This window comes from Ascaphus truei, chromosome 7 (assembly GCF_040206685.1).
Source record: "Ascaphus truei isolate aAscTru1 chromosome 7, aAscTru1.hap1, whole genome shotgun sequence".
NCBI lineage: Eukaryota > Metazoa > Chordata > Amphibia > Anura > Ascaphidae > Ascaphus > Ascaphus truei.
Window position 1 is genome coordinate 72,101,391 of NC_134489.1, and position 18,020 is coordinate 72,119,410.

At 49.5% G+C, this 18,020-nt stretch overlaps 2 protein-coding genes across 4 annotated transcripts in view; one reads left to right on the plus strand and one right to left on the minus strand.

The window, feature by feature from the left end:
- Positions 1-15,920, minus strand: part of LOC142499531 (uncharacterized) — a 58,850-nt gene extending 42,930 nt beyond the window's left edge. For 2 of the 3 annotated variants that reach the window (XR_012802695.1, XR_012802694.1), the window contains exon 1: positions 15,750-15,920. Coding sequence is in view for 1 of the 3 variants with exons in the window: in XM_075609011.1 (XP_075465126.1) it covers positions 5,644-6,606 (963 nt within the window). In the remaining 2 variants the exon portion in view is untranslated. Of the gene's footprint in view, positions 1-1,163; positions 6,928-15,749 lie in introns of those variants that run through there. The other variant, XM_075609011.1, reaches the window with a different exon arrangement.
- An 88-nt stretch (positions 15,921-16,008) lies between these two features.
- Positions 16,009-18,020, plus strand: part of LNPK (lunapark, ER junction formation factor) — a 66,341-nt gene continuing 64,329 nt past the window's right edge. The window contains exon 1 of the mRNA XM_075609010.1: positions 16,009-16,166. The gene's annotated coding sequence lies outside the window, so the exon portion shown is untranslated. The remainder of the gene's footprint in view (positions 16,167-18,020) is intronic.

The window sequence follows — 18,020 nt, forward strand, 5'->3', positions numbered from 1 at the left end:
TTAAAAGAAAACGCGTATAAAGTGTTATACCGATGGTATTTGACCCCAGACAGATTACACAAAATGTATGGCAGTGTCTCCCTAGATTGTTTTTGGGGTTGTGGTCAGAGAGAACCGATGGCACATATCTGGTGGAACTGTCCGTTAATAGCAGGCCTTTGGTCAGAGATTGCTGGCCTAATAAATAGAGTTCTAAATATAACATTAAAACTGAGTCCATGGACAGCCCTGCTAATTGAGCCCCCATTAAATATACCACACTGAGCGTAAGGTCATTTGGCATATTCTGGCGGTAACCAGATGCGCCATAGCAGCCTCCTGGAAGGGTCCTATGCCAAATTTAGCCAAAATAATCAGTCTGGCTAACATTTCGCTACGAAAAAATGACAGCATATTTAACAGACTCTATGCACAAATTCAGAAATATTTTGGGACCTTGGCTAGACAGAATGGCAGAACCAGGGTTTGTAGGACAGGATCTGCAACTCTAGACTATGTTTGTTTGTGGATGGCAGTCCCAGGAGGGTTACGATTAAAATAATGTTGTATTTAATAAAAATATTGAAAAATTAACAAATACTAAAAAAAAAAAAAAAAAATGAGAGACACTAGAAGAATATATATGTCACAGATTTAGTATTTATAACCATGTAACTGTTGTGCCATTTCCCTGCAACTGGTGTGCCACCATGCCATTCAATAATTTTTTGGCCTTTTTTTCTGTAATTGCAAAGTTGTTTTTTATTAAATGCATGTTTTTATTTTTTGCAGGTTGCCCATTGCATGGCATAGTGGCATCTTATGCCCACAGGTCATGGGAGTGCCACCATGCCAGTCAATTTTTTGTGTAGCATTTTAAGATTAAAATTGAATGTGTTTTTTTATAAGGTAATGAAGCTGCTTACATTTTATTTTTATTTATAGTGTGCGTCAGCAAGGGGTCTCCTGAGTTGAACAAAGTTGATTTCAGCCTCGGGTTCCCCCTACTTCCCGAGATACAGGCCCCGGTATGGGGTGCCGGAATCCCTCAGCTTTGTTTACATCCCCCGTGGATTTTAAAATGGCGGGGATACCAGTACCCCATACCGGGGCCTGTAACTCGGGAAGTAGGGTTCCCCGAGGCTGAAATCACCTTTGTTCAGCTCAGGAGACCCCCTGCTCAAGCACACTATGAATTAAAATAAAATGCAAGCAGCTTCATTACCTTAGCAGCTATCTGCTAAGGTAATGATTTTTTTATTGGGGATGGGGGTGCTTGATACGAGTGTGCGGGAGCAGGGGGTCTCCCGAGCTGAAAAAAGTTGATTTCAGCCTCGGGGATCCCCTACTTCCCGAGATACAGACCCCATTACGGGGTGCCGGTATCTTCTTCAATGTGAAAATCCCTCTGTCACGTGACCCACATGATTTTTACATGGCAGGGATACCAGCACCCCATAACCTGTATCTCGGGAAGTAGGGTGTACCGGACCTGAAATCAATGCGGTTCAGCTCCGGAGACCCCCGGCTACAATACTGTACTGTTAGATTTTAAATAAAACCCCCGCGATCACCTTTAAGAGGCGCGCAGTTAGGCTGAATCAGTCACTCTATCTCTTACTGTGCGTCTCTTACCGACAGGCACCGGGGTAGGATTAACACAGCAGGGACCCCTGAATTTGAAATCCAGACAGTTTTTTTAAACACTTCAAGATCATTAAAATGATTAGGTAGGGTGGTCAGATGACTAGATAATGTCAACAGGATGTCATCTGCGACAGAGACAGTTTATATGTTTTCTTCTGCACCTGTATTCCTGTTATATACTAGTTTAATCTAATATGGGCCGCTAGTGTTTAAATTGTACAGTGGCTTTTAAGTGTTGAGAATTCTCCTAGTCTTTAGTCTGACCTTTACACAAGGGTCTTTCTATTTAATCTGTTGTGTCTTTTCTGGAATCTCTGTAAAGACGTCACAAAATGACATAACTAGCTCCTTCAACTTTTCCAGCTGTTCGTTAAAAAGTCTTTTCTCCACCGACACCTGCAATTCGTTATGTACTAATCTGACTTCAGGGCCAATGTCATGTCGAGATTCAACTAAATGGATAAGGAACGCTTCCCGTTGAACCTATAGTTTAATCCTGTGATTAAATGGGTAAACAGTTGTCCTATGAACAAAAAGGGGACTTGTTAGCAATAATTACACAATTCCAGGATGTTTTTTCTGACTTACCAGGACAAACTAACTTAATTTCCCATGCAATCGAGACAGCACCTGGGGTAAAAGTACGTTCCCGTCCTTATAGGTTGCCTGAAAGCCGTTGGGCTCTGGTAGAGAAGGAGGTACAAGAAATGTTACACTTAGGAGTGATTGAGGAATCATGCAGTGAGTGGTGTAGTCCACTAATTATGGTCCCTAAACCCGATGGGAAGGTAAGATTTTGTGTGGACCTCCGAAAGGTCAATGCGGTATCCAAGTTTGACGCATATCCGATGCCAAGGGTGGACGAATTAATTGACGCCCTTGGTAACGCGGAATATATATCCAAGTTGGACTTGACAAAAGGATACTGGCAAATGCCCTTAGAGGAAAAGTCCAAATGCAAAACAGCCTTTGCCACTCCCATGGGTTTATACCAGTTTGTGACAATGCCATTTGGACTGCATGGAGCCCCAGCCACATTTCAGAGACTCACGGATAAGGTACTGAGGCCCCATAGGACTTATGCCATAGCCTACCTAGATGACATTGTCATTTATAGTAAACACTGGCGGGCCCATCTAAATAGGCTGAAAGCGGTCCTCAAATCTCTAAGAGAGGCAGGGCTCACAGCCAACCCTAAGAAATGTGCCTTGGGTAAAGCGGAAACCAAATATTTAGGGTATGCAGTGGGAGGTGGAAAAGTAAGGCCACTAGCCGACAAGGTAGCTGCCCTGAAAGAAGTTCCGACCCCCCAAACAAAAACGCAGGTACGCTCTCTACTGGGTTTAGCAGGGTACTACCGGCGGTTCATCCCCAACTATTCGGAAGTGGCAGCCCTTTTAATGGACCTCACAAAAAAGTGTGCCCCTACACAAGTGGTGTGGTCAAGGGATTGTCAGAGAGCCTTTGAGGACATAAAAAGGTGTCTATCAGAGGGTCCCATCCTTAGAAGCCCAGACTTCAACAGCCCTTTTATAGTGTAAACAGATGCAACAGAGATAGGGCTAGGGGCAGTGTTGTCACAACAGTTTGAGGGAGTTGAACATCCTGAGTAGGAAATTGTTCCCAAGGGAAAAAAACTACTCAGTGATTGAGAAAGAGTGCCTCGCAGTAAAGTGGGCAATCGAGGCTTTGAGGCATTACCTGGCAGGAGTCCATTTTACTTTGGTGACGGATCATGCTCCACTGAAGTGGTTAAATAGCATGAAGGATTCCAATGCTAGATTGACTAGGTGGTATATGGCCCTCCAACCCTTCTCATTTGAGATTCAGCATAGGCCGGGAAAAGAGAACGCAAATGCTGACTTCTTTTCTAGAGAAGGGGTGGATGGTCGGGCTTCAGCCATGCGTAGCCCCAGCCACACACTAACAGGGGAGGAATGTGACAGGGTAAATAAAAGCCACCAGCTATATGCCTGGAAAACCTATGTCTAGTCTGCAGTGCAGCACTGACTAGGTTAACTTCAGCTGGGAACCTCAGGACAATTAGTTGGAACCCAGCTGCCTAATCAAGGTGTGTTAAAACCCAGGCTGTAGACACATGGAAGCTGCTGTTGATGAGAGAGGAGTAAGAAGTAAAGAGATTCCTGAAAACAAGGTCTGAGTAGCAAAGTAGTTGTATTGTGAACTGTCTGTCCCCTGCATAGAAAAGGGTTGCTGCCTTATATATAAACTGTCTGCTAAAGAGAAACTGTTTTGTTTGGTTTGCTGAAGAAAAAGCCATTTTCGTTTTTGCTGATGAAAAGCTATTTTTGTTTTGTGTGCTGTATATCTTTTAAGGCTAAATAAAACAGCCTTGTCAAGAAAACCCACGTGTGTAGTTGCATGTACCCTGCAACAGCCTCCAAAACGAAAAAAATATCAGAACGACAAGAATACTTTAGAAAATATGGCACACTGTGCAGGCCCCCTCTCAGGAACACTCAGAATCTGAACCGGGGGTGGAGATAATAATAATAGCATGTTGTTGTATAGTGCTGCTAGTTTACGTAACGCTTTACAGAGACATTTTGCAGGCATAGGTCCCTGCCCCGTGGAGCTTACAATCTATATATTTTTTTGGGTGCCTGAGGAGATAAAGTGACTTGTTCAAGGTCACAAGGAGCCGACACCGGGAATTGAACCAGGCTTCACCTGCTTCAAACTCAGTGCCAGTCTTTGTCTTTACTCATTTAGCCACTCCTTACCGCTGAATAGACTTGAGGGAGTCGGGTTGTGGCCAATCCACTACGGCTTTAAGTTTCTCAGGGTCCATGGCCAATCCCGTGTTGGAAATAATATACCCAAGAAAAGAGCTGGTAGAAGGGTAAAAGAGACATTTCTCCATCTTGGCAAACAATCGGTTCTCTCGGAGGCGGGAGAGTACAAACTTAGTATGGATGATATGATGCTCTAGATTCTTGGAAAAACTAAGGATGTCATCCAGATAAACAATTACAAAATGATTAAGGACATCCCGAAAGATGTCATTGATAAAAAGTCCTGAAAAACCGCCGGGGCATTGCATAAGCCGAAGGGCATCACGAGATATTCGTAGCGGCCGCTACGGGTGTTGAAGGCGATCTTCCATTCGTCGCCCTCCCGGATGCGAATAAGATTATACGCCCCGCGAAGGTCAAGCTTGGAGAACAGGTTAGCCCCTTGAAGTCTGTCGAAGAGTTCAGAGATGAGTGGAAGTGGGTAACGGTTCTACACCGTAATGCGGTTCAGTCTCCGGTAGTCTATACACGGTCTGAGAGTACCGTCTTTTTTCTTGACGAAAAAGAATCCAGCGAATTGGAATGCCGTATAAAGCTCCGCTTCAGGTTCTCGCGGATATATTCGTTCATGGCTTCCGTCGCAGGTAGAGAGAGGGGGTAGGATTTGGATTTGGGCAATATGTATTCAGGTACCAAGTCTATCGGACAATTGTATGATCTGTGAGGGGGTAGTAGTTCGGATTGAGTTTTGCTGAAGACATCCAGAAAATCAGCATACGGAGCGTGTAAATCTCCCTTAGGGTTGGATGTATTGGCCAGCAGTTGAGGTGGAAGTACCGCTGGTGGGGATGACTCCTCTGACCTTGACCTCCAGATAATGGGATCTTGGGATGTCCAGTTGATGTGAGGATTGTGCTTCTGCAGCCAAGGTAAGCCAAGGGTGACTGGTGTTCCAGGAGCATGGATTACATAAAAGGCCAGGGTCTCCTTGTGGGAATGAGAAGAAAGGGTGAGGGGGCAAGTCTCCAAGGAGATGTATGCCGGGGTGAGCGGACGGCCGTCGATCCTGACCAAGGCAACGGGAGACTTCTTCCTAACGAGTGGAATCTGGTTCTGTTCAGAGAAGGTTTGGTCCACAAAATTTCCTCCCGCGCCGGAATTGATAAATGCCGCAGTGGAAGTGCGGAAGGTAGGACCCGAGATGGAGACGGGAATGGTCAACTTTTTGGGAAGTTCCTTCCGGGAAAGGGGACAAGGAGATTTAGCACCCAAGGAGAGCCCCTTCATACTCACTGGGTTTAGTCGTTTCCCGGGCGTAGTGGACATTCACGGACCAGATGCTGGGAGGATCCGCAGTAGTAACATAACCCACCGGCTTGGCGAGCTTGTCGTATCGGTGCCCGAGGACGCTGGACTCCAAGTTGCATTGGCTCCGGAGCCTCCAGAGCGGGCAGACGGCAGGTCCTGTGGTTGAAGAGAACCTGGGAAAAGGAGCACGGAAGGGCACAAATCGGGGATGCTGGTGCTGAGCGCGCGCGTACCTGAAGGCGCTGATCCACTCGAATGGCTTGGAGATAAGTTCCTCCAAAAGCCCTGGTCTGGTTTGTGAGGCGAGCTCGTCCTTCACCGAATCCGTTAAGCCCCGCCAGAAGACTGAGACTAAAGACTCCTGATCCCATCGTGTCTCAGCTGCTATGGTCCTGAACGCCAAGGTGTATTGGGCCACGGGACGACGTCTCTGAGAAAGCTCAAGCAAAGAGTCAGAGGCAGTTTCTTGGCGTGCGGGGGTATCAAAGACCTGTCGAAAGTCTTGTCTAAAGGCCGCGTAGTCGCGGGTGATTTCGGGACGTAGTTCCCAAATCGGGGAGGCCCATGCCAGCGCATTCCCTGTGAGTAGGCTGTATACATATGCCACTTTCTTACGACCAGTGGAATACTGCTGTGGGGCCATCTCAAATTGGATCTCGCATTGATTGAGAAAACCGCGACAGGCGTGCGGATCCCCCGCGTACGGTTTAGGTGCCCGGATCTTCTGGCCTGAGGTCGCGGTGGATACTGGTTCTGCCGACAGCGGCGGTGCGGCCACAGGTGGTGCCTGAAATGAAAGGTCCTGTACCTGTTGAGTGAGGAGAGCCATTTGATCAGTTAGGGCCTGGACTTGTTGATACATGGTCGTCATCATGGAGGCCATATCAGTCTGGTCTGCGTCTTGTGGGCTCGACATAATGTTACACCGCTGCTGCCCGCAGACCAGACTCGTCCCTTATACTGAGGTGGGGACGTATATGTGCACGCACCCTCAGCAGAAGGAGCGTGTCCGAAGTGTGGTGTTTTGGCGTTGCCAGGCAAGGTGGGAAAAGCTGTAGCAATACTTGCCGGTACCGGTACAGAAGAAACTAAGTTGTTGCCGTTAGCCAAGGTCAGGGTGAGAGAGATCCGGGAGGTCGAGGTCCAAGCTGTGGTCGAGGGATGAGAGAAGTTGCAAGGTCAAGTGGGAGCCGGGGTCCAGAGCCAGAGAGGAACGTCCGCCAAGCTGGGTCGCAACCTGAAAAAACGAAGAGCAAAGGGAGAGCCAGAATAGACGTCCGTAAGCAGAGACTATGTCGAGCAATGTGAGAGAGGCAAGACAGGTACTATATATTGCAGCTGACCAATAGGGAACGGAGTGTAAAAAAGCAAATGTGAGGCGCTCTAATAGAGGTGCAATAAATGTGAATAATAAACCTTATAAAAACCTTTTATAAAAAAGTGCTCATTAATAATGATAATAATAAATAAAATATATATATTGAAGTGAACTTCGCTGCTCAACCCTCTGTGGAGAAGATCCAATTCCTCCTGTTGTGGATTGTACGGAGAAGCTTGTGGGGAGCGCAGATGTCACCATATGTGGGAAAAGAAATATAAATATAGTGTAGTATGTTCTATAGATTCAACAATCAATTCAAAGAGTCACGATTGGGAACTCACACTTTCCCAGTAGGAGATCAGCAGTGGAGATAGTAATGCAGACTTGATCAGGGTGGAGTATCAGGAATCAGCAGCATAATCCCTCAATGTGAAAAGATAACACACTTAGTGCAACATTGCATGTTCCAGTATATTATTTATCAGAGGCAATAGGTATTGCACTTACATTAGGCACTTTGTGCATAGACACGTAACAATAGTGATGCGCAGCTTGTGTATGTCTCCAGCCCTGCTCCCAAGGTAGCGTTGCGTCACTTCCGGTCGGTCCGTCGCGTTACTTCCGGTTGCGATCGATCGCAATGATGGAATCACCAGGGAGAGGGGAAGATGCTCCATACACTTCTCACGCTGATGCAGGTTCAACTCAACGCGTTTCGCTGGCTTGGCAGCTTCGTCAGGAGTTGAATCTGTGGCATTACAATTGGCAATGTGTAACACTCAAAGAAACACATATTAAGGGGATGAAACAAAAAAGGATGATGCAGGAGAAAAAGGGGAGCAAGAGAGAGCAAAAAAATTAAATTTGTATAATATGCATATACACAAGTAAATATATTAAAAAGATATCCACCTATATACAGTGCATATAAAATACACATTCAAAATATACACACATATATATACAGTGTTCGACAAATCACCCAAAAATCTACTCGCCCAACCAAAAAATCTACTCGCCACCTAGTCCCGCCCCCAACCCCGCCCCTAGTCCCACCCCCAACCCCGCTTTAAAATAAAATATATAAATAAAATACATTTAATAAATTCCTAGTCAGAACTTGTTTTTGACAAATGTATTTATTGTATTACATTATACTACAATTAGTCCTTGTTACGTGTGTGTGTGTAAATGTCGGATCTAGAATTAAAAGCCAGGTGTGAATGACTAGTTTCCTGAACCCCTTAAACAGTGTCTGGATGCCCCCGCTTCACAATATCTAAAGCAGCAATTCCACCTGGGATCTTACCTGATCCGCAGTCCCTCAATGTCCAGGTACCCTCATTCCTGCAATGTTATACATTGGAGGGGAGGTGTTCCCTACCTGTCTTCTGGGTTAGGGGGGGTTCCGATGTCTTCCGTGTGAAGCTTGAGTCAGATCTGGAAGAAAGCAGTATAGGGCAGTTAAGATTTCGGTGTAGTATAGGGCAGTTAAGATATATAGGGTAAATAAGAGATCCAGATTCAGAGTGTGAGTGACAGAGAGAGAGAAAGTGTGGGGGAGAGAGAGTGTGGGGGAGAGAGTGTGGGGGAGAGAGAGAGATAGTATGGGGGAGAGAGAGAGAGAGTGTGGGGGAGAGAGAGTGTGGGGGAGAGAGAGAGTGTGGGGGAGGGAGAGAGAGAGAGTGTGGGGGAGTGTGGGGGGGAGAGAGAGAGTGTGGGGGAGAGAGAGAGAGTGTGGGGGGAGAGAGAGAGTGTGGGGGGAGAGAGAGAGTGTGGGGAGAGAGAGTGTGGGGGGAGAGAGAGAGAGTGTGGGGGAGAGAGAGAGAGTGTGGGGGAGAGAGTGGGGGAGAGAGAGAGTGTGGGGGGAGAGAGAGAGTGTGGGGAGAGAGAGTGTGGGGGGAGAGAGAGAGTGTGGGGGGAGAGAGAGAGTGTGGGGGGAGAGTGTGGGGGGAGAGAGAGAGTGTGGGGGGAGAGAGAGAGTATGGGGGGAGAGTGTGGGGGGAGAGAGAGTGTGGGGGGAGAGAGAGTGTGGGGGGAGAGAGAGAATGTGGGGGAGAGAGAGAGTGTGGGGGAGAGAGAGTGTGTGGGAGAGAGAGAGAGTGGGGGAGAGAGAGAGTGTGGGGGGAGAGAGAGAGTGTGGGGGGAGAGAGAGAGTGTGGGGGGAGAGAGAGAGAGAGTGTGGGGGGAGAGAGAGAGAGTGTGGGGGGAGAGAGAGAGAGTGTGGGGGGAGAGAGAGAGAGTGTGGGGAGAGAGAGTGTGGGGGGAGAGAGTGTGGGGGGAGAGAGTGTGGGGGGAGAGAGAGAGTGTGGGGGAGAGAGATTGTGGGGCGAGAGAGAGAGTGTGGGGGGAGAGAGAGTGTGGAGGGAGAGAGAGAGAGTGGGGGAGAGAGAGAGTGTGGGGGGGAGAGAGAGAGTGTGGGGGAGAGAGAGAGAGTGGGGGAGAGAGAGTGTGGGGGGAGAGAGAGAGTGTGGGGGGAGAGAGAGAGTGTGGGGGGAGAGAGAGAGAGTGTGGGGGGAGAGAGAGAGAGTGTGGGGAGAGAGAGTGTGGGGGGAGAGAGAGTGTGGGGGGAGAGAGAGAGTGTGGGGGGAGAGAGAGTGTGGGGGAGACAGAGGAGAGAAACAGTGGGTGACACACACAGAGGGTGGGTGAGTGACTGGCTGGGTGAGTGGCTGGCTGGGTGAGTGGCTGGCTGGGTGAGTGGCTGGCTGGGTGAGTGGCTAGCTGGGTGAGTGGCTGGCTGGGTGAGTGACTGGCTGGGTGAGTGACTGGCTGGGTGAGTGACTGGCTGGGTGAGTGGCTGGGTGGGGCAGGGGTGACTGGGTGGGTGGGTGACTGACACTGACTGGGGGTGGGGGGTGACTGACACTGACTGGGGGTGGGGGGTGACTGACACTGACTGGGGGTGGGGGGTGATTGACACTGACTGGGGGTGGTGGGTGACTGACACTGACTGGGGGTGGGGGGTGATTGACACTGACTGGGGGTGGGGGGTGACTGACACTGACTGGGGGTGGGGGGGGGTGACTGACACTGACTGGGGGTGGGGGGGTGACTGACACTGACTGGGGGTGGGGGGGTGACTGACACTGACTGGGGGTGGGGGGGTGACTGACACTGACTGGGGTGGGGGGGTGACTGACACTGACTGGGGATGGGGGGTGACTGACACTGACTGGGGGTGGGGGGTGACTGACACTGACTGGGGGTGGGGGGTGACTGACACTGACTGGGGTTGGGGGGTGATTGACACTGACTGGGGGTGGGGGGTGACTGACACTGACTGGGGGTGGGGGGTGACTGACACTGACTGGGGCAGGGGTGACTGACACTGACTGGGGCAGGGGTGACTGACACTGACTGGGGCAGGGGTGACTGACACTGACTGGGGCAGGGGTGACTGACACTGACTGGGGCAGGGGTGACTGACACTGACTGGGGGTGGGGGGGTGACTGACACTGACTGGGGGTGGGGGGTGACGGACATTGACTGGGGGTGGGGGGTGACTGACACTGACTGGGGGTGGGGGGTGACTGACACTGACTGGGGGTGGGGGGGTGACTGACACTGACTGGGGGTGGGGGGTGACGGACATTGACTGGGGGTGGGGGGGTGACTGACACTGACTGGGGGTGGGGGGTGACTGACACTGACTGGGGGTGGGGGGGTGACTGACACTGACTGGGGGTGGGGGGTGACTGACACTGACTGGGGGTGGGGGGTGACTGACACTGACTGGGGGTGGGGGGTGACTGACACTGACTGGGGGTGGGGGGTGATTGACACTGACTGGGGGTGGGGGGTGACTGACACTGACCGGGGGTGGGGGGTGACTGATACCTCATGCTGCGCCGTCATGAAGATAGCTGGGCACACTCTCCCATGCACACACGCACCCATGCATACACACAGACACACAGACACACACACGACAGGGGGAAGAAGAGGAAAGGCCGCGCGACCACCACCACTGTCCCGCTCGCCACCCCCCCCCCCCGTGACCATATCCAACCCTGCGCGGGGATCGGCAGGAAGTCGGGGTAAGCGGGGACAGGGACAGAAGGGGGGACACCCCCCTACCATCTCCTGCCCCGCGCGGGGATCAGCGGGAAGCCGGGATAAGCGGGGATAGGGACAGAAGGGGGGACACCCCCCTACCATCTCCTGCCCTGCGCGGGAAGCGGGGAGGAGGCTTGCAGGAGGCAGGGAAGGATCAGAGGGGCCGCAGCATGCAGAGATTGGAGAGTACTTACTCTCCAATAGATCTCCGGCCAGAAAGAATGGCCGCTGGTTGGGGGCGGACTCATATAGAGCCTGGCCGCGCGCCCACAAAGCCTGGGAGCGCGCGCCAATCAGCAATCAGGTAGGTGGAGTTTTTTTTTTTCAGCGCGAGCAGGGAAATTAAAAAAAAACAAGCACGTGTTCTGCTTGGGCCAATATTTACTCGCCCGGGGGTTAAATCCACACGCCCCGGGCGTGTAAATGTATAGGATTGTCGAACACTCTATATATATATATATTTATATATATATCTAAAAATTTATAAAAATATATTAAAAAGTACATATAATATAAAAATGTATAAAAAATGCATAAAAAACCACCAATATATAATAAGCTGATAAGAAAAGAATATAAATACACATATATATATACATATCTCTATCACCCTCAAAGTTTATATGAGGGATCAGGTATGATGTTCAATATACTGTTCGATAAAAAATGGGCACTGGGAATAACTAAAAACCATTGATAATTCATTCTAAACAAGGCAAAAAAAAAGCTGTGTGTGCTGTGCACGCGCATAGTAAGTGAAACTTCTTTGACTTTTGTCACAGAAATTGTATTTGTGTTGGTGATGTTTTAATTAAAAATCAAAATACAATTTGACTGACAAAACGCAAATAAATTTGACTTAGAATGCCCGTGCTCGGCACACATCCCCTGTATTAGTGCAAATAGCTAAGTGTGAATTCCTTGTGTGTGCGTGTGACTGAGAGTGTGCGTGTGACAGAGTGTGCGTGTGACTGAGTGTGTGCGTGTGACTGAGTGTGTGCGTGTGACTGTGTGTGCGTGTGACTGAGTGTGTGCGTGTGACTGAGTGTGTGCGTGTGACAGAGTGTGCGTGTGACAGAGTGTGCGTGTGACTGATGGTGTGCGTGTGACTGAGTGTTCGTGTGACTGAGAGTGTTCGTGTGACTGAGAGTGTGCGTGTGACTGTGCGTGTGACTGAGAGTGTGCGTGTGACTGAGTGTGCATGTGACTGTGTGTGCGTGACTGTGCGTGCGACTGTGTGACTGAGTGCGTGCGTGTGACTGAGTGTGCGTGCGTGACTGTGAGTGTGCAAGCGTGTGACTGAGTGTGCGTGCGTGCGACTGTGAGTGTGCGTGACAGTGTGTGTCTGAGTGCGCGTGTGTGTGACACAGGGTGTGTTTGACTGTGTGTGACACAGGAGGTGAGTACGAGTATATATGAATGACGGATGGCAACGCTGGGCCCCTCCTCCATCTTGATCGGGTGCTCGGTGTAGCAGGAAGAACTCTCCCTGTGAAGTTGTCCTAGGATGACTCGGGCCCCCCCACTTCCCCAGGGTGGGGCGGCTCCTCGTCTTCCTCCTCGGCCCCTCAGCTCCTAGGTCTCCTCCTCCTGCTCACCTCCCCTGCACGGGGGGTCCAGGGGGAGAAGCAGGATCCTGGGACTTGGGACGGGCAGGATCCCTGCACGTCCGCCTCCCCCCAGATATCCAGCAGGGCGTGGGTCTCCATGTCAGACAGACATCCCGCCGGACATGGGGTCGGTGACCGGCCCGGAGATCAGCTACAAGCAGGAGGCAGGCATGTGAAGCAGCGGCAGCGCAGGGAGGTCTCCAAGCCGTGGCGTCCGTGAGCGTCGCCATGACTACCGCATGCGCGGCATGTCAGCGGGCGCGGGGAACAGCGCATGCGCGGCATGGCAGCGGACGTGTGGGGGGGAATGGCGCTGCTGCCCGCCGCTTCTGCGCATGCGTGGCGTCCGGCAGCATCGCCATGACTACTGCGCATGCGTGGCGCGGGCAGCGCAGAGCTTGGCGGTGGCTGAATAGGTCCCCTTGCTGCCTGTACCCGAGTGAGATCAGCAGCGCATGAGCAGGGGGGCTCTGTGGAGTCTCCAGCCCGGCAGAGCGCGCGGCTGGGACAGAGAGCGGGTCTGGTCCCAGGAGCCGGTGCGGGTTGCCCCGGATGCCGCCTGTGCCCATCTCCACCTGATTGAAATTGCGGCCGTTAGGAGCGGCGCCGGCGGCTATTGCATATGTCGCGGCTGGGACAGAGAGCCCGGGGAGCCGCTGTACATTAGCAATGCACGTGGGGGGAATTGCGGCCATTAGGAGCGGCGCCGGCGGCGATCTGATTTTTTGAGCGGGTGTGATGTCAGCGTTGGGCTGAGCCAGAACACAGCCCGGCCTCAACTGCCAGCACTGACGTCACATCCGTTTAATTTCTGTCTCCACAATCCATTTTTGCCCCAGTTCGAATGAGGTGCCACTAAAGAAGTTTCACTTCAAATAGAAAATAGAAACACACATGTGTTTCTATGAGTGTTACACATTGAATAATAGCTCAAATATAGTTACACCCAATATATAGCTATCAGTCATTTGGAATCAATATTACCAGTTTATTTATAATTATTAGTTAGCTGTATTATGTATTAGGTAGCAACAGTTAAGATTTTTTCTATTATTTATGTGTTTTTCAAGTGTTTTTTTATGTGTTTTTTGTGAAACTATTTTAATATTATATAATTAAAGATTTTATGTTATGTATTATATTATGAGATTAGGACGAATCAATAGCTTCACCCATTAGCCAATCACGAGTGTTTAGTCCAACCAATCGGAAGTGGTGAATTATCCCTCTATCCAATAAGAACCCTATAGGGGTATATATATATTCTGAAGTGTAATGCCACAGATTGAACTCCTGACGAAGCTGCCAAGCCAGCGAAACGCGTTGAGTTGAACCTGCAGCAGCCTGAGAAGTGTATAGAGCATCTTCCCCTCTCCCTGGTGATTCCATCATTGCGATCGATCGCAACCGGAAGTGACGCGACGGACCGACCGGAAGTGACGCAACGCTACCTTGGGAGCAGGGCTGGAGGCATACACAAGCTGCGCATCACTATTGTTACGTGTCTATGCACAAAGTGCCTAATGTAAGTGCAATACCTATTGCCTCTGATAAATAATATACTGGAACATGCAATGTTGCACTAAATGTGTTATCTTTTCACTTTGAGGGATTATGCTGCTGATTCCTGATACTCCACCCTGATCAAGTCTGCATTACTATCTCCACTGCTGATCTCCTACTGGGAAAGTGTGAGTTCCCAATCGTGACTCTTTGAATTGATTGTTGAATCTATAGAACATACTACACTATATTTATATTTCTTTTCCCACATATGGTGACATCTATGCTCCCCACAAGCTTCTCCCTACAATAGGGAACGGAGGCAGTCCTGGAGGAACATGAGGAGCTGTCCTGGATTGGTTCCTATGATAGGCAGCCAGGTGGGAAGTTTTAGAGTTAAGTGGCAGCCTTTGTGAGAACTGGGGGCGTGGTTTCACTGCTAGTGCAGTGAATAAATTATCCTTGCCCGGTACGTACTCTGTAAGGTGGGAGAGCGCGCGCCCGGGACCAGAGGGAAACGCCAGAGCCCTGAGAGACCGCGGGGCAGCGCCGGCCGCCGCGATCCCCGCATCCTCACACAGGCCAAGAGACGTGGTGCTATGGTGCCACTACTTCAAAACAAAGGAGGCCTTCAACACAGTGACAAGAGGCTCCAGAGACCTCGAGTTCCAAAATATATCTTTGTAGGTGTATGCAGACTTGGCACCATCCACACTTGTGAAAAAGAGAAAACCTGCGAGAGGTAACGGCAAAACTGAGAGAATGTAATTTCAAGTACAGGTGGACTTTTCTGTTTGGCCTCATGGTGATCAAAAACGGGAGACCCCAGACACTCAGAAACCCTGAAGATGGAGAACTACTATAGCCAAGCTGAACTGTGCCTGACCTGCGCAGCATTGACGCCGCCACTATAAGGCTGCGGTACCAGTCACAGCGCATGACTCGGCGTGCGCTGTGCGTGTAAGTACCGCCCCTCAATGGGGAAGGGCCCAGTACACACCTTCCCGCAGAAGGTGCAGCCACGCCGTGCTGCAAGATTTTTTAAACTCAATGAAATTGAGTTTAAAACTTGTGACGGAGGCGTGGCCACGCCCCCACCGGCGGTTCACCCAATGAGGGCGAACCAGCCGCGTGATGTAATGGCCACGCCCTGCAAATCCCCGACCACGCCCGCTCCCATCGCAAGCTCCCTCTCTCCCCTCAGACCGCAGATCGCGGTTAGCGCTGTGCACGCGCGCCCCCCCCGCCGGCCGTGCGTGTCACAGACATTACTGGGACCGCAGCCTAAGCTTGGCCTAACACCAATCGTAACAAAATTGGTACCTGTAATATTTATCTACCTAATTACGACATATTTGTATGGCTGGAAATGTACCCTACAACCCCCATCTCTCCCCAAGCCCATTTTGTTTCTGTACCCATGCCACCAAGCCACGCCTCCCCCGTACCTCTTTAATTTCTGTACCCCCATTCCTTTTTCGTTTTGAGAAAAAAAAAACATAAAGTTCAATTTTTTTTCAAATATACCGAAAATTGCTTGACTTGTATAAATGTTATATACCTACCATTTAAACTACATAAGATGCTACTGCCGTTACCTCACTTTGCTCCTAGGAGGGGCTGCCAATTCACATTTATAGCCGTCATTATTACCTCAGTTTGATCCCATATAGGACTGAACAGAGCCTAACATTACAGAAGAAACCATAACGCACCACGTGACCTCACGTGATATCTCTGGCAGCCGAACTGTACTACGATTCTCGCTCTCATACACCCCCCTCCCCCTCCCATGCCACCTCCCATGCCACAAGGCTCTTGCGCGACGTCACAAACCGGAGCGTTCCGATTGGCTATTTCTGGCTGGAAAACTACAACGCTGTGTGTTGAACGCGCGCGCTGTATGACGGAGGCAGTGCGTGTGACCGGTGGGCGGAGCTGGGCGCTCGGTGAGGTGGAGGAGGCGGCTGTGTCCGCGGCAGGTAACGCAGGCTCTATGCAGGGGGCGCAGGGAACCGGGCTGTCACACTCTCAGAAGCAGGACTAGTCCTCTGCGGGTGCTGGTCCGAGTCACTGACAGGCAGTGGTCAGCTGTCCCGTGAGGACATGCCCCCCATTATATTCTACCTGTGTGACACGCACGTGTTTTTTTTATGTCACCCTAAAACATTCACCTGACCCAGCAGTCGCCTGTCAATCAGGGCTCCGGTGTGAGAGCTTTGTGTGCTATGGGGCCTTGCATTACATTCATACAGTACACAGTTCTTGTATTGTAAATTAGCTTTCTACATCTCATAGGTCACATTTTATGTGGGAAGAGGAGACTATAGTGATAGCATATACAGTACCTGAGCAGTATATACTGTACCTGAGCTGTATACATCAGATTATTCTGTCTGATGCATAAGGATGACTGGTTTAGTTAAGTGTGTCTGTCACTGTCTAATTTACAGCTATAAGTGTGGTTATGGGCCTTGCTTGTAATGTGGCTGTGTTAATTCAGTAGTCAAATTTGCTTAAAATATAATGGGGCAGTAGACATTTAGGACCACGTTTGCCCATTTTGCTATTCCCAAGCCTGTCAGTTTAGCCCATACATGCTTCGAGAATATCATACCAGTACTACTACAGAAAGGCATAAACTCCTAATGATTTGTATGTTCTCCTTTTCAATGTAGAGAGAATTTTTTTGCCTAAATTTGCAATGATTTGTGAGCAGCAATCCTATCTATCTATCTATCTATCTATCTATCTATCTATCTATCTCTATAGACCATTTAAATGTGCAGGATTTAACACCTGAAACTTAACAGGTAAGTATTTTGATCTTAAATGGCGTGGTTTAGCTCCAGACAACTCCACAGAGATATATATATCTCTCTCTCTCTCTCTCTCTCTCTCTCTCTCTCTCTCTCTCTCTCTCTCTCTCTCTCTCTCTCTCTCTCTCTCTCTCTCTCTCTCTCTCTCTCTCTCTCTCTCTCTCTCGTTGTCTGGAGCTAAATCACGCCATTTAAGATCAAAATACTTACCTGTTAAGTTTCAGGTGTTAAATCCTGCACATTTAAATGGTCCCCCAGAGGCAAGCAGCAGAGAGATACCCAGCTGATGTTACCCTTTCTAATTACCCTGTGAGATTTGGTCACCATTTCAATTTCCTGTAAGCCTTATATTGGGGGTTGGGGGGAGGCAGAGTTTAAGCCTTAATTTTTTTGGAACAAATATTTTAACCAGGGGGTCCTTTTGCGCTGAAATGCTTTCTTTTTAGCTCTCGAGACCCCACATTTCCTGAGATACTTACAGTTTTAGTTGCCCGTGATTACTTCCCCTTAAGCGCAAAAGGACCCCCTGGTTCAAATTTTTGTTCCAATGAAATTAGGGCTTAAACTCTGCCTCCCTCTTTCCCCTCCCCCCCCCATATACTCTGATTAGGCATGAGTATAGTAGAGAAGCAGCTCCCATGTATTTATTTGCCCAACAGAAACTGCACCTTTATGGCCTTTACTACATACAGAACAGCTGGCAGTTCAAGTTTACAATATGTCACTATATGTAGCCATTGGTCTACTTTTAGGCTGACTGCCATTCTATTTTAGGAGCCTCTGGCAAATAATTGTGCACTCCACATTTTGTACATGTGCCTACATGGTTTCTGCAAATGCCACAGCGTCCCCTCACTGGCTCAAGTCCATTAAACCACTCCAGATCTGCAGTCAGTTGGAAAGGCTGTCTAAAATGATCTGTTTAGAAAGAATACGTTTTATCCACTTTACGGTTTAATGGGCTGCTTGGTCACAGTGAGCATGCTAGACCTACTGTATTCAGACAGATTATCCTTT